At 32.3% G+C, this 25,178-nt stretch overlaps 1 protein-coding gene across 1 annotated transcript in view; it reads left to right on the forward strand.

Annotated features, from left to right (window-relative positions):
* Positions 1-25,178, forward strand: part of CNTN5 (contactin 5) — a 466,521-nt gene that overhangs the window by 333,134 nt on the left and 108,209 nt on the right. Inside the window, exons 11-12 of the mRNA XM_006907500.1 lie at positions 3,686-3,813; positions 6,037-6,212. Coding sequence (XP_006907562.1) covers positions 3,686-3,813; positions 6,037-6,212 — 304 coding nt within the window. The remainder of the gene's footprint in view (positions 1-3,685; positions 3,814-6,036; positions 6,213-25,178) is intronic.

A 25,178-nucleotide genomic window follows, 5' to 3' on the forward strand; every position in this document is an offset into this window, starting at 1 on the left:
TGTGTATATATATATGTGTGTATATATATATATATATGTGTATATATACACACACACACACACACACACACATAATGTTATAATTCCACTTATTTAAAATTCTGTAAAAGTACAAACTTACTATAGTGACAGAAAGCAGATCAGTTGTTGCCTGGTGAGAATGGGTTAGGATAAGAGAATGCAAAGGAACACAGATGTTTTGGGTGTAATGTATATGTTGACTGTCTTGACTGTGGTAATGGTTTCATGACTGCATCCACATGTGAAAACTTTACAAAGTATATGCTTTAAATGTGAGCTTATGATATTCCTATCATACCTCAATAAAGCTGTGGAAAAAAAAATAGAATTCATTACCCTTAGAATAACGACAAGATGTTTTCCATAGTATACTAGGTCCTGCATGATCTTGCCCCATGTCTACATCTCCAGTCTCATGTTGGGCCACTCTCTGGCCTGCCTTTATATGCTGCCATCATAATTGGCCATTTGGATTTTCAAGGTTTTGTTGTCCACCTCATTTCATGGCCTTTGCAAATTTTATTCCCTCTGCTTTCCTACGTTTTGCCTAGTTCACTCTCTCTCAATCCTCAATTCTCAGCTCAAATATTATTCCCCCCAGAAAAGACTTGTAGAACACCCTAAATAGTTAAGGTTTTTATATTCAAAGCTTTCCCTGGCATGCTCTACTTTTTCCTTTTTAAAATCTGCCACAGATTTTATATATATTTTTGAGTAAATTTTCAATTAATATCTGTTATGTACCACTAAGTATAATAATTTACATATGTTATCTAGTTAATACTTTAAAAAACTAGTTAGATATGACAGTTTTACTTATAAGGAAAGAGGTTAAGTAACTTTGCTTAAGATCATGTACATACTAATCAATGACAGTGATTTGAACTCAGCCCTCTCTGTCTTTAAAGTGTATAGTCTTAATGATTAATGATTCTGTGATATGATATCCACTATGCTATAATAATACCAGAAAGCCTGAAAGTCAGAGCATGATCTCTAAATAATATGGCAGGAGGTAAATAGGTGGCACCCCCAGGCAAGTAGTATACTTGGAAAGATCTAAACTATGTTGTGTGGTGTCTGAGAGGTAAGCCGAACCTGGAAAACATGGAAATAGAGGGTCCAGAAAATGATCCTGAAATTCAGAAATAAGGACAGTCATCAAGAAGTCAGCCCCTTGTAAGATAAGGGTAAACACAATGCCATCCTAGGAGACTGTGGTTTTGGGCAATTTAGCAAGGCAGAGATCCACTGATTAAGTACAAGATTAAACCCAAGATGTCTCCAGGTCTAGGAAGAAACTCAGTGGAGAAATTAAGAGACCAGAAAAATATACTAAGCATAACTTGATACTGAATGCTAGAATACTGGTTTGCATTTCTAAGGTATTTCCCTACTCCAACAGACCTTTACCTCACCACTCCCTTACCACCCTATTCCAAGTTCAAGAATGTCTCAGCAGAATTAATACCCAAATCTGAAAATTCCAAATGTAGGAGTTACATGATAATAATAGCAAAGGGAAAGAAGATAGGTGGAGGTGGAAAATTGCAAGGAAATATTTATTCAATATTTAATTATCTAGTAGTTATGAATGCAATAGTCAGATATTATAACGTGTAACACATTCATTGTCTTTTTTTTCTTATCTAAGTTAAAAATATAGGCTTATCTGATAAGGATGTGCCATATGAATCAGTAGACAGGCTTTTGATTAAATGACACTGCCACTTGACAGATAAAAAACATCATGGTATTTAAAATTCCTCATCCCCTGGCGTATCAGTGGCCTAAAATACAGGAGTGTTCATAAACTATCTGTAAAAGGAGAATATAATATATTGCCTGCTGTCAGTGAGAAAGGACTTATCTTAAATCAAGAGCTACAATACTGCCAGTATCTAAGATACATTTATTTCTTTAAAGGAGGTGAACTTTTAAGCCAAATTTCCCACCCACTGCATTAGAATTTATAACAGTCAGTAAAATCCAGATATTTTCAAGATATTTTATTTACAGTTTGTACAAATTATAGTCTTTTAGCTAAATCTCAGTAAAGTTTGTTATTCTCACAAGATACTTATTTGTTTACAAAATGTGTAATTTTTGCTTTTAAATATATCTTTTTTGTGGCATTGTATTTTGGGGATTGAAATGGGATAAATTAATTATATTCCACTTTTATAGAAACTGAGCACTATTTTAATAAATAAATATAATTTTTCATTGGCCATCTTGAATGGATTATATATCTTTTGAGGTCACTGTGTATTCCATATATCTAAAGTTAGCATCCCTCCTAGACAAACTACAAAATCAAATTTTCTATTTCTAGTTTGCCTTGCTTCTAAATTTGTCTCCATTCTTATATGTTGTAAATCGAGTTTGATCCATTTTGGAAACGATGTGATAATGTGATATTTTTAAACTGGTACCTTTATTGATGACAATATATAAGTAAATTCATAAGCAATATTTGGCAGCCTAGAATCTAATGCAATTGTTTTAAAGTTCAATAATCTCAATAACTCTCAGTTCTAGGTAGTCAGCAAGATTGAATACACAATATAATATGAAGGATGTTGACTAAACATATTTAGCCATTCTTGTATCTTAAAGAGTTTAATATTATCATGTTGCTATGGAATAAATCATTGTTTTCAGGACTAGGAGGATCTAATTTTAGGATTTTAAGTTCATCGGGATCACTGATTCTTACTAAAAGCAGTACAGTCTGTTACTTCCTCTTTCCCAAAGAAGTCAGTTCAGACTCTAATGGCATATCAAATAAAACTACAACAGCCAGCCACTTCTTTTAGGTTGCTTGAGTAGATTAATATACCGGTGAAATAATGGGTTATATATTTTAGGAGCTTAGAAAAGAGAAAAGGACAAAAGTACTAATTTAATTTAAATCTGTATGTTTCTCGAATGATAACTACACAGGAGAATATGATAATCTTAAATATCAAACTCATTTTCACTGAACTTCTAAAAATGTTTAATAATACTGTAATTTTTCACTTTCATATAAGACTCAAGGTCTGCTTTTAACAAAGGTCTCCAAATGAGCTCAAATGCAAACTCAGATATCATGTTTTTATGTTTAAAAAGTGCAGTGCGAGCAGCCCAGGTGTCAGGTATCAAGTATCAGGTTTCAATTTCATACCCTTGCTGCACAAGTGGCATTGTAGAGTAACTACCATAAATCATCTCTTGGCTGTGTATTACAGTTAATTTTGTGTTCTGTACTTGTCCTCCTTTATGTTTTTATGCTTTCTTTTTATATTTGATTTTTGAGGTCAGTCTTGGTTTCACTCTTTGGAGATGAAATACCTAGCTTAATATTAAAATATTGCTGGGTGATATTATAGTATAAATTTTAATAACCAAATTCAAGGTCACCTTTTTTCCACAAGTTTTAGAGTTAACTGTCAAAAGAAAAAACTGTAACTCCCTAACCCTTTTAAATATGAGAAGATATTAAGTGGGTTTTTTATATAATTTCTTGAAGGATAAAATATCTGTACTATCACTGCATATTTCACAACAGTCCTTTATTTTATTATTACCTTGGAAGTAGTTTCAGACTTTATCAGAGTTTCTTACCACTTAGCTGATGTTCAGTAAAACAAGAAAAAAAACCTTTTTTAATAATTTTCAGAATAGCTATTCTTCCAGACGGGAGTCTGCGGATCCTAAATGCTTCTAAATCAGATGAGGGAAAGTACGTTTGCCAAGGGGAAAATGTCTTTGGTTCTGCTGAAATCATAGCTTCAGTATCTGTAAAAGGTAAGAAAATGTGGCTAATATTTCATAAGCATAGTTTCATGGCCTTATCAGAAAGTGGATAAATGTAATATGCATGTATATGTGTTTACACATATGTGTGTGCATGCTTCTGTTGATAAAATACATTGTAAAAATAGAACTAACACAACCAAATTGTCCCTTTCCATTATTTAGGGGACCATAAGGAAAGAAATACCTCGTTGGTAGAAATTTAAATATTTTTCTTTGAACAAAATATGTGAGAGATAAAGAAAACTTTCTGGAGTTTTAGTCAATATCTCAAAATTTAAAAGTATGCCAACAATATAAAAGTATTTTTTCTCTACTAAAGTTAATTTTAGTCTTTATCAGCAATATTCCTTTATTATCACTTTAATGGGGAATTTGGAGCAGAAAGGAATAGCAGCAGAAGGACATAGATGTGAGGTGTTGGAGTGCGCATCAGGTAAACTAATGCCAGAGCTGCTCTTAGATGTTTGCAGTAATGGAATTTTTTGTATGTCATCTTTTAATAATAAATATTGATGCTTCAATGTTTCTGTTAGTTTTGTTTCTAAAGTGAATTAGATTTCAAGCCTGGAACCTTCTTTTGAGACTGACTATATGTCAGTGTTTAGTACTAAGAAAATCTCATATCTTAGGCAGTCTCTTCAATTGGCAAAGGAATATTTTCGTAACTGACTATATCCTTATTTTTTTTCTATTTGTGCATGTGTTATATAATGAATAATATTTTGGACATATAAAATATAAAAATGTTAATTTTCTTTCTATAGAAATAGAAAAGTAATTAAAATAGACAGCACTCTGATATTTTAGAGAAGAGGAAAACATCAATGGAAGGAAGGAACATAATTTAAAAGATGTCTTCGTTTATAGTATACATTACAGGACTCCAGCTCAGTCTTCTACTTCCAGTCTGTGTCTTATACCTTCTGTGTTCTAAACAATCTTTTTCATAATGAAGCACTGCTGGATCCAGAGTCATTTTTTTATATAATAACAAAATGTTTTCTGTTAATCACAAGATAAATGGAATATTTACTTACTTGGAATATTCTAATTCTCACAAAGTTTAAACTACAGTATTATGTGATTATCCGTGTTCTCGGATGAAGACAGAACTAAGACTGCCACACAGAATACCTGATTTCTAAAATATTAACATTTACAGTGCATTTTTTTTCCTGGTATCGCATCGTCTTCTTAGTGACTACTTAGAAGGATGTGATTGGTGGTTAAGAATGGTACTTCATCATATTACGCTATTGCCAACAGCAGAGCTAGAATAGAAAAATTGGGCTAATTTTTAATTATTTGTGTCAGTCTTCTTGAGATATCTACAATCAGAAATCTACCTAAAATGAAAGACAAAATCAAAATCCTCTCTCCCTCACTTCCTTACTTTATTCAAAATAGTACATCATATTGCAGTTATTTGATCACTATCTGAAATAACCCTTAGGTATACAGCTTGTATTAGCCTTTAATAGTTCACAGTTGCTCTAAACCCTGTATATGTGTATTTTTTAAATTAAATCTCTAAATAATTAAACATTTTTTTCTCAGAAACATTTCCATTCAATATTTTGTCTTTCTTTTCAGATCTCAATTAAACCATTTACAACCTATCAAAAGTGATATTTTATAATCAGCCAGAGGTCCCTTTTTTACTTCTTATCCATTCTTAAGAGAGGTTGTAGAGTGAAAGCAAATACAAGGTTTTATAGTAGTAGTATATTTTTATCTCTGTTAACATAGCTATTTGAAGGGAAGTGCTTCCTACAACCTTTAAAGAAGAGAACTCACATGTATTCTTTCTCCTTAGATATGGAGCATTTTTTATTGTAAAAATCCTTTTATTTACATTTGCTGGTCCGTGAAGGTGGACAGGAAGGATGTGGCTTTTTTTTGTCTAATTTTTCTCCTTCCAAGATGTCAAATGCTGTTTCTACTTACATAGTCTCTCATCTTTTTTTCTTTTTTCTTTTTGGTCCAAATTGACTTCTTAATAGGAACAGGAACTTTTAAATCATCACTTCCCTACAGAAGCATAGTAAAGTGCCCTAGCATGCCAAATGTAATATTTCAATTAAGGATGTGTATCTGAAACAACTGTATTCATAGATTCCTTGTTGTAAGTTTTTTCTCTTTATTTATAATATAGAACGCAGAGAAATAATACGTGTTCGTTATGTTAATTAATGCATTATATTTCTATAGAACCTACAAGAATAGAACTTACTCCTAAAAGAACAGAGTTAACTGTGGGAGAAAGCATCGTTCTTAATTGCAAAGCAATTCACGATTCCAGTTTGGATGTCACTTTCTACTGGACACTAAAAGGACAGCCTATCGATTTCGAGAAAGAAGGTGGACATTTTGAAAGCATCAGGGCCGTAAGTTAATACACTTTTGTTTTTTGAGTAATAATAACTTTAGAAATTTGGACTCAAATGTAAAAACTTTTTATCTATGAAATGTTAAGGAAAAATAGGAAAAAAATTAATTTGATATAAATGATTATTTTCATTATTTGTTTTATGTCAGACTGAAAGAAATAATTATTTTAAAACTCCCAGTAAAAAATTAGGAATACTTTATTATGCAAATCTAGCTACTTTGGCACTTTTATTTACTCGATTAATATTATTAATATTTACACATTACTTCTCAAAGTTATGTTGCTACATAAAGTGGCTAGTGTTAAAGCATTATTAACAATAATTATGATACAACGAATAAATGCAATAACCTGCCTCACCTACTCCTCAAGGAATAATAATTATTGGAGATTTTTAAATTTCTGCAACCTGTAGTTAAAAGTGCGCATTAGCCTTAGATAAACATCCACAGACTCATCTCTTGCCCACCTAATCTTTTCTTTGTAATATCTTCTTTATTTTACATAGCTATGCAGCAATCAATTAAATGGAATGAGAAATCTTTTGAACCAAATTTTATAGAATCATCAAGTGTCTAACTCAATAGAGAAGTGAAAAAAAACACCTTCTCTCCCTCTACAGTCTTATTTAAGACAGAAGAGTTACATGGCAGAGGGAGAGAGAGAAAGCCGGCTAGAATTAGGGTGACAGAGATATTTTACCTGCTATATCCCTTCTCTGTTAGCTAAGGAGATGGTTTATGCCCACAAATTCTATTTAAAATGCTGCCACGTGCTTACCAACATCAGTTTGTTTTTCTCTAAACACTTTGGAAAACAGTGGAAAACCACAGCTATGATGAGCCTAAACATATAAAACAATAAGAATTGAATTTTATTTTTTATGATAAAGGTAATGTGATACAGTGAAAAAAGTCCTAGACCCAAAGTCGAGAATTTTGTGGATCAATTTCTAGTTTAATCCCTAATCAACTGTGTATCAAAAAGCCAGTTGCTTGCCTTGCCTAGGCATTGATCTCATAGAGAAGAAAAGTGAACAAGTTGGACCAGATAATTTCTAAGATCCCTTCTCACACTAGAATTTGATAAATTTATATAAGAAGAGTAAATATGAGCTCTCTAGTTACATTTGCCAATGTAACCAAAATTAAATATTTTCTTCAAATTATTTTCATCCTAATTTACTTGGCATTTGATGGGAGAGATATATAAATAAGAAATAATTACCAACTACATTGTTCACATCATATTAAATAAGTTTATTTTAATTATTAATGGTTATGTAAAAAATATTCAGATCCTGTTAAATTAAATGAATTTTCCTCTAACTTGTGACTTTTCTATTTCCTTTACCTTGGATTAATAATTCCTTCAAGACTGTGAATGTATTTTATGGCATGAATGTCATAAAACAGCACCAGAAAGTTATGATAGAAAAATATTACACTGAAAACAAAAACATTTCTCATCAAAAATATATCTTCTCAGAATTATCTGTAAACATTCAGATGGAGCGATCATATATAAAGTAAAAATATATCTAAAATGAATATTGTTTTTTCTTTATATAAGCAAGCCCCCTCTTTATTTTAAAATACCAATAGAGAAATTAATGGTCCTGGTCAAATTATATGAATTCTTGTTTTTGTCTCTTAGACAGTACCACTTTAGTTTGATGCCATTCTTTTGTATTAGTAAATACCTTTAATTCCTTTCATAAGGTTGGCAGTTAGCAGTACCTGCTATATTCTTTACATACTTGCTGATCTTGCCCTTGAGTAGTACAAAATTGACTCCTTACTCCCTATTAACCCATATTTTTACAAGCCATGTTAAAAATAGGCTCTGGATTGTAGACAGTGATAATAAACTATAGAAAAGAAGAGTAGAGCAAGTTATCATATTAAGAAGTGAGAAAATATTTAGGTTTAAGGTAATGTAGGACTTGCCGTTTTTAGTATATGCGGAATACTTAATAGACGTTTATATGTACTTTAAAAATTGGAAGCTTTAAAAATGCAAAACATAAAATAAATTGTCTATCCCTTTTCTCCCAATTTCCTCAAACACTGATTGGGTCCTGGATAGCTTCAGGGGCATAGATTGGAGGGAATTCCATTTTATGACATTTAAAAGACAGAGAGAAAAAAAATAAAATAATTCTATCCCCCCTCCTGCCTTTCTCCTTGTGAATTAATATGTCTGAGAAATAGTATGTTTTAGGAAAAGGAATAAAAGTGTTATATAGCAGGGAGATTTGGGAAAGCCTTGGGACTTGTGGATACCTGCTGTTGAGAAGCCAGTTGAAGACTGGCAGGGCTCAGAAGAGAGCCAAAGTGGGGCAGTCTGTGGCCTGCTCTGAGTTTCAAAGAAGAGCCATTGAAGAGATCATAGAGGGCCTAGACTGGCCCAGCAGGGTAGGAAAGCCATACAGAATTCAGGGACTTAAGAAGAAATAGAGTACCTTTGATTGGAGCTCTCTCTAAATTAACTGCCTTGGGGCCTAATCCACCAGTGGGTAAAATTGCATGGGGATGAATCAGAACAGAAAGAGGGGTATACTTGCACATTAACACAACAGAAAGTCAAATGAATCAACCAAATTTCTGACCAAAAAAATAAATAAGTGAAGATATCAATGGTGTTGAAATTTAGCAATATGTATATATATATACACCAAAATATAGCTTAATGAAGTTTTCTACCTTTAAACTAGTTGTACCGGTGTCTTTTGTACATAGCCTCTGATTTGTAGATAAAGCTCTGGGCAAATTTTTATGTGTAGCTTTTATAACATCTATATACAATGTACATTGTTATGTGTTAAGTAAAATAGTGCTTTTGGACTGCATTTTAAGTGAGTGAATAGATAAACATAGTCGCATCATGTTAAAAATAAGTATTGCTTCGAAATTTAAATTGAAACATCTATAATAAAAATGCTTCTATTTTTCTTGCCCTCTTTATTTAGGCCATGTTTTACAAACCCAGCAATATGACTGATTTGGAGTGAGTCCATTAATGAAGCCACCATTTAAAAGGGTCTTTGCAAATCTATAAACGTTTGATCCAGTTCACCAAAATCACCTTTTTGGCAGTGATATGAATTAACTGAATGTGGCAAATTAATGTGGCTATTCTAAAGATTTTTATTTCAATTCAGTTTATAAGTTAAGTGCTGTGGAGGATCCAAAGTAAAAGGCATGGCCCTTCACTCCTAAGAAAGCACAATTCAAGGAGAGAGACAGCAGGGTATGCTGTAATCTACTTTAACAGTGCTGTCACCAGAGAACTCTGTGCATACAGCTGGTAGGAGGAGTTGGTATTTGAACTGGACCTGGATAGGCAGGATTTTACCAGGTGCCTAGGAGAAGAAACTGCATTTCAAACAGAGTGAGCAAGTGAAGCAAAAATAGAAGGGTAGCATGTTTCACGAACAGTGAGGAACCACTGACCCTGACAGTACAGTGAGGGCACAGAGTGGACAATAAGTCTATATTTGTTGAATAAATTTAAAGGGAAGTAGCAGAGGCCTCATTAAAAAGTAAAAGCCACTGATTTCCAAGCTGTAGAATTGGGGTTGTATTTTGAATTCAGTAGGTAGTGATGTGATTAAATTTGTTTTTTGGAAGATAAGTCTGACAGCTGTGTGGAGCAGGGATTGAACATTCACTCTAGACTGACTGAGCAGAGATTACAATGAGGAAGTCGACCATTATAAGCTTTGGCCCTGAGTAACTATCCTGTTATCAAATAAAGCATTTACAATCATGTTTTGACACAATTGTTTATGTCAGTCAGAGGTCTTTGAGAACCTTTTAATACCCTCAGGATGTCTGAACAGCACCATGACCAAAGCCACAGACTTAATGGAGGACTGTGGTGATGCATTGTTTTCCAGAGACTTGAAATTCCTAATTATTTTTTGAGACGAAAGCTAGTTTTAATCCTTGTAATGCATGAAGAACAGTTACACTGAATATTATGGTAGCCTGCAATTTACTCTCTTTTTAGGCAGAGAAAAAAAATTTAAAAAGTTGTCATCAAGATGGTTAGCTTAAGAACTGCCTTTTCCATTGTGAACTCTCCAAACATGCTGAATTACAACTAAATGGGTAACCAAAACAAAATGCATTATTTGGATGGTTCTTCATATTAACCCAATTATCTGGTTATAACAGTTTGCTTAGGAAGGCAAGGTGGGGATATTTGACCCCATTTTTTAATGAGGAACTTGAAGCATCAGACTTTTCCAGGCCACATGAATACTAAAATGGAATAACAAGATTAAATACAGTGTGATTTTTAAACCGCATTATGTTTATTCTCCTTTATAAAGATTATCCTCTCCAGATTCATTGATCATTGTGTTCAGCCCTTGTCTATAAGCTGCAGGAGATAAAAATAAAAGGAAGATTTGGTTCTAATTTTTAATAAATTTAAAGATGACATAGAATATTAAGTATTTCAAGAAAAATATTACCATAAAAACAATTACTAATCTTTTAGTACAGCTAAATATTATTGGAGACCAGAAGAGAAATTAATGTGTATTATTATCATTGTGGAAGAAAGCAAGAAAAGGAATTAATTGAGCACATAGTGTATACAAACTACTCAGCTAAAAAATTGTTATGTAATAGCTCATCAATTTCTCATAACTATCACAGGGAGTACTATTATTTGGGGAAAATGTGCAACTTTACCTAGACCTCAGAGAATGGGTAGCATTAGGATAGGAAAAGAATAAAGAGAAAGACACCTAAAATCGGTGAAGATACTGTATCTCAGGGTTGTGAGGGATCTTGGAGATTATTGAGTTTGTCTTAAACTGATACATGGATTCTCCATCAGTATCATGAGTGTCTGCTGTAACACTTTTAATGATGAGAAACTCACTCCTCTGAAGTAGTACATTCCATTGCCAACAAGATCTGAATGTCAGAAAGTTGGAAAGTAGAAGTAATTGTGATACTCTGTATACCAAGCATGGGAACCATACAGGAACAAGCCTGATTTGTATCCCTGGTTTTTGAGCAGTATTAGGTAGATAAAAAGGGCCAGAATATAGACTCTTTAATATTTTGAGGATTTTACATTAGCAGAAAAATTCTAACCTGTGTCAGTCTTCTTATTATAGTGACTTCTACTCCTAGTTTATTGTCTTGGGAGTTAGCATCTATTTCCTAAAGAATAAAAGTTTCAGAACAGATGACAGTAAGTGTTCAACTAGCACCATTCTCTTTCCTGGTGGATAAATGTTAATGTTTTTAAAATGAATAAAATCACTGGATACACTGCCAGGGTTTACTAAGGCACAAAGTTTTGAGGACCTGGCGAGCTTCTGTTGCATCCTCTTCATCATATTAGCAGATACGAGTCTTGAAAGTATTTCATAACTAATCAGGAAGCATACAGAAGGGCAGAAGATCAGTATATCTAACAGAGGCATGCATTCTCTTAGGCTCATTTTACTCACTGGTAATATTCATACTTTCAAGTAATATGGCCTCCTAGACTCTGAGCCTTACCCTCTCCCTGACTGGCAAAGCTCTTGTTCTTCATCACCACTTGATTTCATGCCTCCTGGATCTCTGTCTTGCTCTGAATCCTGGAAACCTGGTAATCCACCAACTTCCTCTTCTCTGCTGTAATTTTTTGACTGCCACATGCTTGCTTTATAACAGTTCTCTCCAGTCTTCAACCTAACTTAACAAAAGAAGTCACTTTGTCTTTTTAATGGCATTCAATAATGGAGTAAATACCAACCAAAGCTTCGGGACTGAAAAGGAAAGAGGTTACCCTCAAGGCCTTAGAATTTTCAGATTATTCCAGGAAAGTGTACCACATCCATTTTCCCTGCTTGTATGTGATTCTGCAACATTTTATATATTAATGAAATAAGCTAAACTGCGAGGTCCCTAAAAGCATTTTATGTTTGATCACTTTGCACTGTGGACATCCATAAAATATCTACTCAGTCAATATTTATTAAATACAAAAAATAAAATCGTGACATAAAGCATTTTCTCAGTTTAGCCAACTATTGCATTATTTCAGAGGTTTAATATAAATGCTGCATAAAATTATGTTAAAACCTATTATAAAATAGTTTATTCTCTTGCTTTTTAACTTTTTACATAAAATTGGATGTTCACTTTAGTACGGTTTGGAACTGAATAAAAGATGACTGCCTTAGATGACATCTGAGACAGTCTATTATTGGAAGACCACTTTTTAATTTCTGGGGATGTTATCTGAGTAATCTGTGGACCATAATACCTTCAGGATCACAGCTGGATACTAGCCCCATGTTGATTATCCACCTTCATTTTTACTCTAATTGTCTCTCTTCATTTTTTATAGTTTGTCAGATGTAGTATAATCAAGTGATACCTCCAAAGTTATCACATATGAAAAAATAGACTTAACCATCCAAGTCACACAGGCCTCCCTTTGTTCATAGAATCTACCAAAAGAAACCTTCAGATATGGTATTATGGTAGGGATACAAAGCATTTTTATTCATTTAGAGGCTCCATTTTTGATAGATGTTTTATCTTTATAATATATTTACATGGCATTATGGGTGATATGAAAGTTACTAGTTTCTCTGAAATGTTTTGTAGTACAAAACTGCATATTTGGTTGGTTGATTTATTGATTGGTCATTTGACTGATTGATTTAGAGAGAAAATAAAGCTTCTTGATAATGGCAATTTTAGTGTAGGCTATGCTGAGAAAAATCAGATCAGTAGCCTATGTTCTGTGATCTCTGTGGGAATAAAAAATATAGCGAAGAATGATGTTTCTCAGAGATTCTTATCAGAGCCATCTGGATATTTCAGATTATTGGGTTGGGAAAAGTAGAGAATAAGAAATAGGAAATACTCCTTACCTCTTAGTAGAATTTATTTTCCTAGAGTGTAAACTCCAGAAATTAAGAAGTGCATAAAGTCTAGAACTCCATATATTTTCCCTTTTGGAAGTTTTATTTTTCTCAAAAATTATTTTTTCCTTTCATTCATATATGTGTGTATATATATATATATATGAATATATATGAATATATATGTATATATATCTGAATATATATATATTCAGACTGGATTTCTGTAATAATACATTCTCATTGTGTTTGTTGTTTTTAACCCAACCAAAGGATGAATTTAATCAGTAATGAAATTCCTGTGTCTTTGGAAATATGACTATTGGTAGTCCCCAGTACATTTCTGCAACCATTGTTATTATTTTCAACCTTGACCATGAAGTCTATTTGATTTGTTTCAATGATTTTTATTAAACTAAATTCTAACCTGAGTCATTTTCAATAGTAAATTACTTACTTAGACCTATTAGTCTTTCTAAGATGTATAACAAACTTCTAATAAGTATTTTTATGCAAAATAATACTCCAGATATTATGAGTTTCAGTTAAGAATTTCTATTGTATTTTTTCATTATTACTCTAAATTTCTATTAATCATTCTGCCATTGTACATTGAAGAATAATCAGTGGAACTTGATTCTAGAACTGCTTCCTCTTCCTCTTCCTCATCTGACAAAGACTTATTTTTACAACAAAGCAAAAGTTTTTATAAATTATATATGTTCTAAACAGTTTAGAATGAATAAATAAATAAATGCATAATATTAAGCCCACTCTTTAAATTATAAAAGTGTAACTTTCTACATGTATCAAATGTTCAAGTTGTTACTGAAATGAGTATATAAATTATTTTTAGAACCGAATACTTATAATCTTGTCTCAATATTCCAGTTTTGCCCACAATCAGTGTTTGCTGTTTTTTCTTAAGAGGCTTCTATTCAAATCTTGGTAATTTGTTATAATTACCTCTGTCTTCCTTTTGTTTTCCTGCATGCCTCTCCCTTTCATTATTTTAATTGATTTGTAGGCCTGTCCAAATGAATTGAATTAGGAAGGATAACAAATTGTATCAGTTTTAACTGAGGACATCATACACCATTGTAATAGATACCACAGTGTATTGCCCAGATTCCTCTTTCAAGAATAAGGCACTCCCCAGATTCCCCTTTCAAAAATAAGGCACCCCTTTCTCAAGCCACTGAGAGTATTAGTGGCTGATGGCTCTCAGCTGAGTCCGTCTCTGGGAATTGCTGTCAGCCAGAGAGAGTTGTCTGGCCCAAATTATACCTTCCCCCAGCCTGTGCCTAAGGGTAGGGATAATGAATGAATGGAGATGATTATAAAGGCCGAGTCTCTTGCCTCAAAGTGAGACAATTCTGGGGGGCCATCTTAGCTCCAGAGTTTCTTATGGGATAAGCTGAGGCCTTTGTTATGATTGCATCAGAGTTAAACACATCCTATGCTCAATTCCACTTTCTTCATTCTCCCCACAAATGTTGATCTCAATGGCATTTCTCAACGGAGTCTCCATCTCAATGGAGTCTCCATCTCAAACTGTTTCTCTGAAACCCTAACCTAAGACAGTCCTAATGTCAAATGCCATCACAGAGAAAGCACTGGAAACAGATATGAGTAATGATAAAAAATAATAATTGTTCTCATCCATTGAATGCCTCCTAGATATTTAGCAATGTGCTAAACTTTTCAAATGTTATTTACTTCCCACAAATACCTTATGATATAGGAATTAATTTAGGGTTTTGTTTAGGGGTTTTGTTTTTGACAGAAGGAAGAGAAATTCAGAAAGATAAACAACATTCCCAAATTTAAATAATTGTTATATAGAAGAATTATTATTTGAATTAGTTCTGAACCCTAATACAACACTGTCTCTCAATTTCTTTTAAAACATAGAGCATATCTAGAAATATTTAGGGAGATAATATTTAAAATTTCCCACTTGTTTCATTTAATGATAGTTATATCATCTTGTGAATAATGTAAATATCTTTTACCTATTATAGAATTTGTGGGTGAATTATTCTCATTGCTGGTAAAATTTTCATATATTCATCAAAATCATTCACACCTATGAAGTTCGTCCTATGATTAATTGGTTACATTTATATTATACAAGTTCTTTTTTTTCTAATATTTGTAAATTTTATATCATGAGCAGTCTCCTTCCCATTTGCCAAAAATATGTTTCTGTTATATATATTTTTAAAGGCAGCCCTACAGATCTGACTCTTCAACATTTAGTTACTCACTTCAGAATAAATTTGAAAGTTTTATTATCTGATTAAGACCTAGACTAAAATATGTAAATAGAATTTTACATCATAAAGAGAACTTTTGCCCTTTCTCTCTCATATGTATTGTTTCTTTTAACTAGAACAACAACATTGTGAGTCAGGCAAATTATCTACAAATGAAAAAAAAGTGCCACAGGAAGGAAGAGGAGTGAAGGGCCTCACTGAGGTTTGGAGCAACACAGGCACATTTATGACACAGCCACCATTACCATTTAGGCTTCTTGGAGGTTAAACTTCATTGCTGTGAATAATATTCCAAATCTAGTTTGATGTTTCAAAGCAAAGATAAAAAGAATTAAAACTACCTGTAATTCTTCATTGTGACATTTTGAAAATTGAAGACATGAAGAGATTGTGTTTCTTCTCTGTAGTCTCACATCTTTAGATAGACAACCTATTTTTATTTTTACCTTACCTTTACTTGATCACTATTAAAACATTAAAATCATGTTTTCTGTAACATCAAATCACCAAATTGTTTTTAAAGATTCTCCCATAAAAGTTACTAAGCATGAGTTGAAAAACCTTTTTTTTTTAATTTTTATCTTTCAATTAGTGTTGACATTCAATATTATTTTATACTAGTTTCAGTTGTACAGTATAGTGGTTAGACATTTATATAACTAACAGGAAAAACATGTTAAAGTGTCCTACTACACTTGCCTCTTCAGATATTCTCCGGTTGTTTTCCCATTAATTTAAGCTCACTCTCTCTGGCTGCTATTATTATCATTTTATAGTATGTTAATCCCTTTTTATCAACTTCCCTTTTTAGTTTTTTGAAGATTCTCTCAAAATAGATATGAGGCGCAATGTTACCTTACTTTTACTGCTGAAAATGAGGCAAAACGTATAGAATACAAAAGTCTCAACTGTTCTTCCACATCTGAGACATTTAAAACCATATCTGTTCTTATTCAGTATGTTATTTGCAGCATTGGTTTCACCTGAGAATTTGGCCCCCAAAATCCAGTTTTCAAAAGTCAGATAGCTGGTCGTGCCTCAGATTTTGTCCTTATCCTCACCTGCAGTGCTCTCAGTGCTTCCATTATGCCTTTCCCATACCTCCACCAGAACAAGTATCAAATTCTATTATAAATGTTTCTTGATTCTTTCTCATCTTCTCATTTCCAGAAGTTAAGAACATGTTTATTTTCTGAACTCAATACAGTATCTGATACACATTAACGACTAAATAAATATTTGTAGAGTTGCTAAAGGAATAAATGAAGGTAGGAGTATATGAAGTAAAAACTAGCCATTTAGAATAAGCCACTCAGAAACAGATGTTGATTATCATATATAAATAGCTTTTTTTATTTTTTGTTGACCAAGGAAAGTTTCTCATTTCTATTACAATAAAGGAGAATGTCAGTGATCAATAGCTTTATTCATTTTGCTTCATGTCAAATTTAAATATTTTTGATATTGTGCTAAAAATAATTGCTTTCTCTAGAAATAGTAGTCATAGGAGTTTTTAATAAAATAAAAATAGAAAGCAGTTTCTAGTTATGTTGAAGTAATGCCAATATGTTTTATTAGTTTCGTTATTTTAAAAAGAATGCCCTACACATATATCTGTGTATCCGGGGGATATAATTTAACCTACAGAATGATGAAATGCATAGTATAATAAGACCCTTAATACTAGAATTTATACTTTGAAGGAATAATATATAAAAGAAGATTATTCCTTTTAGTTTTTGAAAGCCTCGGTAAACAAAAGACTGTCCTCATTCTCTATACCATATAAGGTTTAGGACTCTTATAAGCAAACATGGTTCAGTTTTACATTTTGAAATACTATTTATATGTAGGTATTGTGTTTTAGTCTGACTTCTATATTATTTCTCAAAGTGATTTTCAAAGAGTTGGGTTTTTGAGAGGTCATTATTTTCAAGACATCTTTGAAATTCTACTTTTATTTTGCCGTTCCTCTTTCTGTTTTGTATTAAATTCTAAAGGATGCCTAAGTGTTATGATGTGTTTAGCTTTAGCTTTTCAAAATCCTCTAGTTTCTTTCATGGACTATTTTTATCATACTATAATATAAGAGTGACTTTAGGAGTCTAGAATTAATAACTCAGTAGGTAGCCTCTTAAAGAAGTTTTCTCTCAGTAAAAGAGGAAGAGGAAAATTTAGAAATAACTATTGGGCTATTTATTTTCTTTTGTCATCTAATATTCCTCATATAAGAGAAGCAGAAAAGATCAATTTAGAGAATTTGGAAAGCATGACACCATTTTCTTTAATGAATATTTGATGGCTCTGTAGAGATCAGTGTACGATAGATGAATTCTGAATATATCACAGTTCCACAAAGATTTATTGAGCACCTATACAATAGGCATCTGTCCAGGAACTGAGGATTCTGTTATAATCAATACTAAGCATTCTATGGAGCATATCTGAATACAACTAAGATAGAGTGCTACCTTTGAGGAGCTTAGTCTTTTAGAGGAACAGACTTATAAATTGATATGTGGCGAGAGCAATGGAAGAAGTATGTTCAGAGAACACAGTCCAAGTTACATATCATCCAACCAATAGAAGCAGAGCAGACTTCCACTAAACTAAATAATATCTGAGCCTATTCTTAAAGGAGAATAAAGAGTATTGCAGGCAAAGCAGGGAGAAGAAGCAGAAGGGGAAAATATGTTCTAGGTTAGAGACTAAGCATGAGGAAAATATGAAAGATAGTGAAATTTTGTCTTCCAAATTCCAATAACAAATGGTGATCTTATAGTTAAAACAACCTCATCTGTTACTATAGTAATTCTATTTTAAAGAAAGCTTCTCATATCACCTATTAAAGTTAAGTAAATGACCATGATTATGCTCAGTTCCAATTATAGCAAGTTACATATTTCTAACAAAAGTAAAGCTGCCAGATTTTTCCAAATTAAATCCAGGGATAAATTACATGTTGCTTAGCATAAGTACATGTGTTTTACATAAATTTACATGTTGTTTGATGCTTTCTGTGGGGTATATAAAAAAGACATTAACTATTACAGTGTTAAGATTCAGAATTCAGAGTCATTAAAATAATTCCCTGAGAAGCATTATGTGATTTTTTTCAGGAGGCTGCTTATTATTCTAGAAACAGTTCTAAGAATACAATGTAGTTAAGGAAAAGTGGACTAAAATTGGAATTTCTGTTCCTTCCTATATTTATTCCTTTATTACATTATATAATTTGAAGACAGGTATTATACCTATCTTGCTAACCATTGCCAGCACCTGGCATTATGCCTGGCAGATTATTTGCTAAATAAAATATTTGTTAAATTTATTATTGTATAAACAAATAGAATTTTATGCTGTTATATATAGTTGCTTTCTCATTTTCTTGTTCATGTGCTAAACTACCACACCAAAAAAATAGTAATATACCAATATCAGGGAAATTTTTAATACATCACTTTACAAAACTTAATGATCATTTGTAATGTGTATAGTACTTTATCAGGGCAGGAAATACACAGTTGAGTCAAGCATGATTTCTCCCTTCTAGAACTCTTCATTTACACAGACTTTTGAACAACTATTTAATGTGATAATTATTATAGTATTGAGACATTATACTGTTGAGAGAAAATAAAACTCTGGAGGAGAAATTTGAATTATTAACCAAGTATGTCATTGGCAGAAAGACTTGTTCTTAGAATTAGTGTTCAACTGGGTTCACTTAAATTCTTTACTAAAGGTTATCAATCAACTAGTATAAGGTAAGGTGGTAATACTCTGATAGCTTTTTAATTACCCTAAAATCAAGCTGTTTCTCATTATATACCTTACACATCTGTAAAACCAAAATAATTAACTATTTTGAAGCAAAAATAGCTAAAATAATTTAGAATGCATTAATTGTGAAGACAGAATATTGCAGTGAACACTTCTAAGATTACAGATCAAGAAGTCTAACTGAAACTATAAAATACTGTATTCTATCCTGTTTAACACGTGATAGCCCCACTATTAAATATAGCATATCGATAAAATTTTGTTTGAAAGTACTTATTAACTATAGTAATAGTATTTTCTAAAAGCATTTCTGAAAACTGCACTCTAATTGCCATTACCCATCATCACCTAAGTAGTAAATATCTAAAGACCTTAGGCTTTCCCTGAAGTAGGGACCTGTGTGTAGTAGGGACCTGTGACATGCTTTGCTCACTGTGCCCATCATATCAGTAATGATTCTGAACAGTCTGTTGCAAAGTCTCTGGTGTTTAAAATAACTTTAGCCAGTTTTAGAGATGCAAGCATTTCAATAAGAATGTTTTCATTTGCCTTTAAGAATAATCAGGCAGAATAAGTTAAGGATTTTCTTTTTTTGCTTAGTTTTTTTTTTGGAGTTTTACCCACATTGTTGTTTCCAACTACATATAGTCTCATACCAAAATTCTGACTGGAACAATCCATTGTTCTGTTTTATTTTTATATTTTAGGTGTTGAGATATAAATACCTTTAGAGAAAAGGAAGTTTTATAGTTTAAATATCAATGAATACACTGTGAACATCTCCTTTTTGTAAATGAATAACTATAGGAAAGGAATTAAGGAGTAGTCATCCTAAATATATAGAGGTGACCATTGAAGATAGTCTGCCAGTTAGTTTTTGCTACAAAACAAACCACTCGCGACTTAGTGGCTTCAAACCACCATTTGTTTAACTCTTCATTCTATGAGTTGGCAACGTGGGCTGTAATCATCTGGTTTATCTGCTGATCTCAGCAAGACTCACTCATGCATCTATTGCCACCTGCCTGCCAACTTCCAGGAAATAATGTTAGGGATCAGCTGGCTGGAGGCTGGGGCTACTGGGGCAATTGGGCCACATGTTTCTTATTATCCACCAAGCTAGTCCAGATTTGTTTACATGAATGTCTCAGGGTTCCAAGATCTAAGAGAAGTGTCATCATCCCTTAGGTCTAGGCTCTAAACTTGTTCAGTTTCACTTTTGTCACATTCCATTGGTTAAAACAAGTCATAAGGCCTTACCAGATTCAAAGGGTGACGAAACCTCCTGTTGGGAGGAACTGCAAAGTATTGTGGCCATATTTGCAATCTATTTCCATCTATTCTCTATCCAAAGTATTTTTTATTTGTCTAACTTGCAGTCCTTCTCCCCGGATCCACAAAATTCTCATCCAATTATAGTTTTAATTGCCATTTCAGTTAGCTTTTAATGCAAAACAAACCACCAAATTTATGATCCAGTTCTATGGGTCAGTAATTTGAGCTGGACTGTTGTTTTCTCTGCTGCTCTATATTGGGCTCACTAATGCATCTGCAATTAGCTATCAGGTCAGCTAGGTGATGTTTGGAGAGGTGGCTGCTAGGATAGCATGTCTCTGCTCTAAGTGATCTCTTACCCTGCAGCAGTCTAGCCCAGGCTATACCACATGGCTTTCACAGGGTTCCAAAATAGCAATCTCCAGTGTGCACACATATTGCAAGCATCTGTTTGTTCATGTTTAGTAATGTCTGAGTGACCAATGCCAGTCACTTACTGAGGCATGGTGAATGCGGGAGAAGGTTACCTAAAAGTATGGATCCAAAAAGGCTCGAAAAACTTCAGGGCCATTATTACAACAACCCTATCACACAGTTTCACTACTTAATGATCAGTGTCAAATGATTCTTAACTTCAGTTATGGTATCATTTTTAACACTAAACTAAAAGCTAGATTATGCATGTGGTATTATGTAGTATACAAATGAGCATTTGGAAAAATAATCATTTGCATGATACTGAAACTCACAAACTGTCAAATGCTTTGACCAAATTAACTAGTCACTATCTGAACTGACATTTCTTTATTGAATTAAGTGATAGTAATCAAAGCACTTGATCTGATTATACAGTCATTTTTCCATTTTATAAAGTTTTTCTCTTTTTTCAAAATGTTAAGAAATTTGAATCACTTTACTTGTTAATAGAAAATTGGTAACAGAAAAAATATTAACAGAAACATTGATTTTAATTTAAAAATGAATTAATTTTTATTGGTATTTCAGAAAAATAACACGTTTTGAAGATAATTTTAACATTTTCTACCTCATCTATCCTAAAGTAATCCATATTAAATGTCTCTCCCAAAAATTGGTTCTAGTGATTTCTGTGCTTTAGTTATATTTTGATAGGAACACAAACAGATATATTTATTAATGAACTGATGAAAAGAGATTATGGATATATCTAAAACAAACATGAAATATACTAAATATTTTATACCCAAATGAATTCAAAGGTGCTGTTAGCCAGCATATTCAAGTTGTTTCTCATTAATTAATGGTGGTATCATTATTTATGTTATCATTGATTTTTTTTACAGCTTAAATTGTTGAGGAAAATGGAAATATTTATGGAAGTGATCATAACTAGAGTTAAATTAAGAATTTATCATATAAAGCTGTGAAAAATAATAGGCTAATCTAATGAAAATAGTACAAGTGAAAAATATAACTATTCCAAATTCATATCATTTTCAACTTCTACATTTAGTAATTTTGTATCCTATGAAACTTATATGGATTACTGTGGCTTTAAGGAACACAGAGTGTAGCATGTGAATGTGTTCCTCAAGTAATTATTACACTTGAGAATTCAAAAGGTTTTAGGAGTTTCCAAAAGCCATCTAAAGATAAAAACAAAGATGACTACAGTATATTGACTGAGACATGCTTAACCTGACAAAGTTTATAATGAGTATGGTTCACATTAGGCAGTTCCGTTGAAGTCCTTGGACTCAAAAAGGTGAAGATTCCATCAGTGATCACAATGGCAGAAAATTAATTTTCTGTGAGATTGATTTTTAGCTGGTAACACCAAAGAATGCCATGAATGTCATCAAACTCCTTCAGGAAACTCTTCAAGAATTTTTATACAGTCATGTTTATAATTCTAATATATGAAATCAAGAGGACTTGAAAAATTAACTCACCATATGACTTAATATACAAAAAGATAATTCAAATATAGATTGTATGTGTATCTGTATAGAAAGCCCATGTACAGCCAAGAAAAATTTAAAGAAATATTACTGAATATTTCTAGGTAGTCGACTCATAGTAGAGCATGCTTAACTAAGTCAAAAATAAAGACTGTCTATCAGCCTGGAACATCCTAGTGACATCAAGCTCTATCTAGAAAGCAGTTACAAGTGTCATCTTGTGTCTAAATGTCTTTTTTGCCAGGCATGGAGGTCTCATCTATCATCATAAGCTTTACATTTACTATGTCATTAATATTATTCACCAGCAGTTCTTAATGTTAAAAGCAAGGTAACATGCTTTTGAGGTTTGGAATGCAGTTGTCAGTATTTACACAATTGTGTTGGGTTGACCAAGCATGGAGAACAGATAACAGCAAGAGAACATTGTAGCAGCTTTCCCAGGGTCAACTAAAACATAACCTTTGCAAAGAGGCTTGAAAATAAAGTATAAAGAACAATATATCACGTGAAGACTATCAGAATGAAGCTTTAGATTGCTAACATACAATCATAGTGCTAGACCATTTTGATATACAGCAAAAGGAAATACAAAGAGTCTTTGTTAACAGATAACTCTAGAAGACCTTACACCAGAGGCAGAATCATAAAGAGACTAAGTTCTAAATAACCTTCTATAGTTATAAACAGAAGGGCTTGGACACGGTGTAGGAAAAACTGCTTATCAGGTACGGATTGTTTTAGCCACATAAACTGATTAGCTTATAGCAGTGTTTGATGATATATACTTAGCTTGGTGTTTCCCCATTGTAACCATGTTTTTCAGCTCTAAAAGTCAATTTTTCATTTTTTCACCATAATGTAGGTAGTTTTTTTTTCTACTTGTACAAATAATACAAATTTACTGTAGATCATTTGAACATCCTAAAACTAGTAAGAAGAAAATGAAAGTCCCTTGGAATCGCACTACCTTAAGATAATCACGATTAATTTTTGTAATCATTTTCATGTATCTCTTCAAGCATACATAGACACACATGTTACACAAGTGATGTATCATACATTCTGCTTTAATTAGGATGACTTTCCCCTACTTTTATCCTCCTATAATAGCATTTACCAGAGCTAGTTAAGCTTATTAATATCTTAATATATAACTAACTATATTTTTCCTTCTTCTACTAAAAACCCTAGGCAAATTTATATATCTACAGGGATATTTTTGTTATTTAAAAAAAATTAAAACATATTTTACATTCTTTATCTGCATCTCATTACTCTTATTCAATAATCTTGAAAATTTTTCCATGTCATCTGATATACTTCTAATTCATTCTTTTCAATGGATATATAATAGTAGTCTATAGTACGACTATACCTCTATTTAGCCATTTCCCTATTAATAAATATTAACTTTGTTTTCTGTTGTGAGAGATTTATGAACAATGCTACAGAAAACATCTCTAAACATTTCTATCCATGTGTATTAACAATTTTCTTTCTATAGATTCTCAGAAATAGATTGCCGGGTAAAATAATAAAACTATTTGTAATTTCAATAGATGCTGCCAAATTTTTTCCAAGAAATGTTATAAAAGTATACTACTAGGTGACATCCTTACACGGTAAAAGATTAATATATTTGGTGAGGAAGAGGTGTCAAGAGTTTTTGGTGTGAACCCAGCTTTTTCTGTATTTAGCTGTATGACCTTGAACAAGTCATTTCACCTGAGTCCTCATCTAATTGAAGAAGTTAAATAAATGACTCCTAATGTTCTTGTATAATTCTAAAGTTCTATAATTTTTTAAAGGTTATATTCAAAGACTGAAACCTAAGAAACTCTCTAAATACGGCATCCAGTAACAGTGAAATCATTTTAATATTTTTTAGTGAACACTAACCATTTTTTCAGGAGGGCACATTCATAGCTCCAAAATCACATATTTCTTTGTTAAATATTGCATACTTGCTTGCATAGAATATACTTCAAAGTCTCATGATGTCCTTAGAATTGGAGACATCTTAATGTAGAAGGAGCTCCAAATTGGAAAAAATAATCTCAAACAGAATTCTTCTCTACAAATAAGAATATGTTTGTATATATAATATCTTGATAAATGATAAAACGCTCTTCTAAAGGTAAATAAAGATTTCCTCTTTAAAAGCAAAAGTAATCTCATAGGTTAAAATAATGTCTTTTTTTCCGGGTAGGAGATCGGCATCCCTTATTTTGCATAACCAGCAAACAAACAAAACATTCACGTATACTGAAAAATTCAAGCCCTATCAGTATGAAATTGTAGGACAAAATATATGTGCATGTATGAGAATTGGTAGTGCTGTCAATCAAAAGATGTACAGCTTTGAAACCTCTTGTAAATATTTTTGAAATATCAAAGCTGTATTACATAGTTACAATAGAGTGAGGAGAGAGAGTAGAATATGGCATCATTGATGATTTTCAATCTCAGTCTAAGTAAACTCTGATTTTTATACATTAAATAATTGGTAGCTTCTCTTTTATAAAATTGTAAAACCTTGTTATTAAAAATGAGTCTTCTGTGGAAAAGTGTCTTGACTCACTTTCAAAATGTCAGTTGAATTTAACTGAAAGTCCTTAACCTTGAACTTTTCATAGTTGACTTTTGATTGACACATTTATTCAATTTGACCTTTTGTTTTGACTGAATTATTTTTTCCCTGTTTGAATCTTCATCGGAAGATTACTGTTATAGCCTTCAATCTAAGCAGTTTGAGTAGTCTTTTCTGACATTGATGTGTTTGAATTCCCTAA

The sequence above is a fragment of the Pteropus alecto genome, unplaced genomic scaffold (genome assembly GCF_000325575.1).
Source record: "Pteropus alecto unplaced genomic scaffold, ASM32557v1 scaffold12, whole genome shotgun sequence".
Classification (NCBI taxonomy): domain Eukaryota; kingdom Metazoa; phylum Chordata; class Mammalia; order Chiroptera; family Pteropodidae; genus Pteropus; species Pteropus alecto.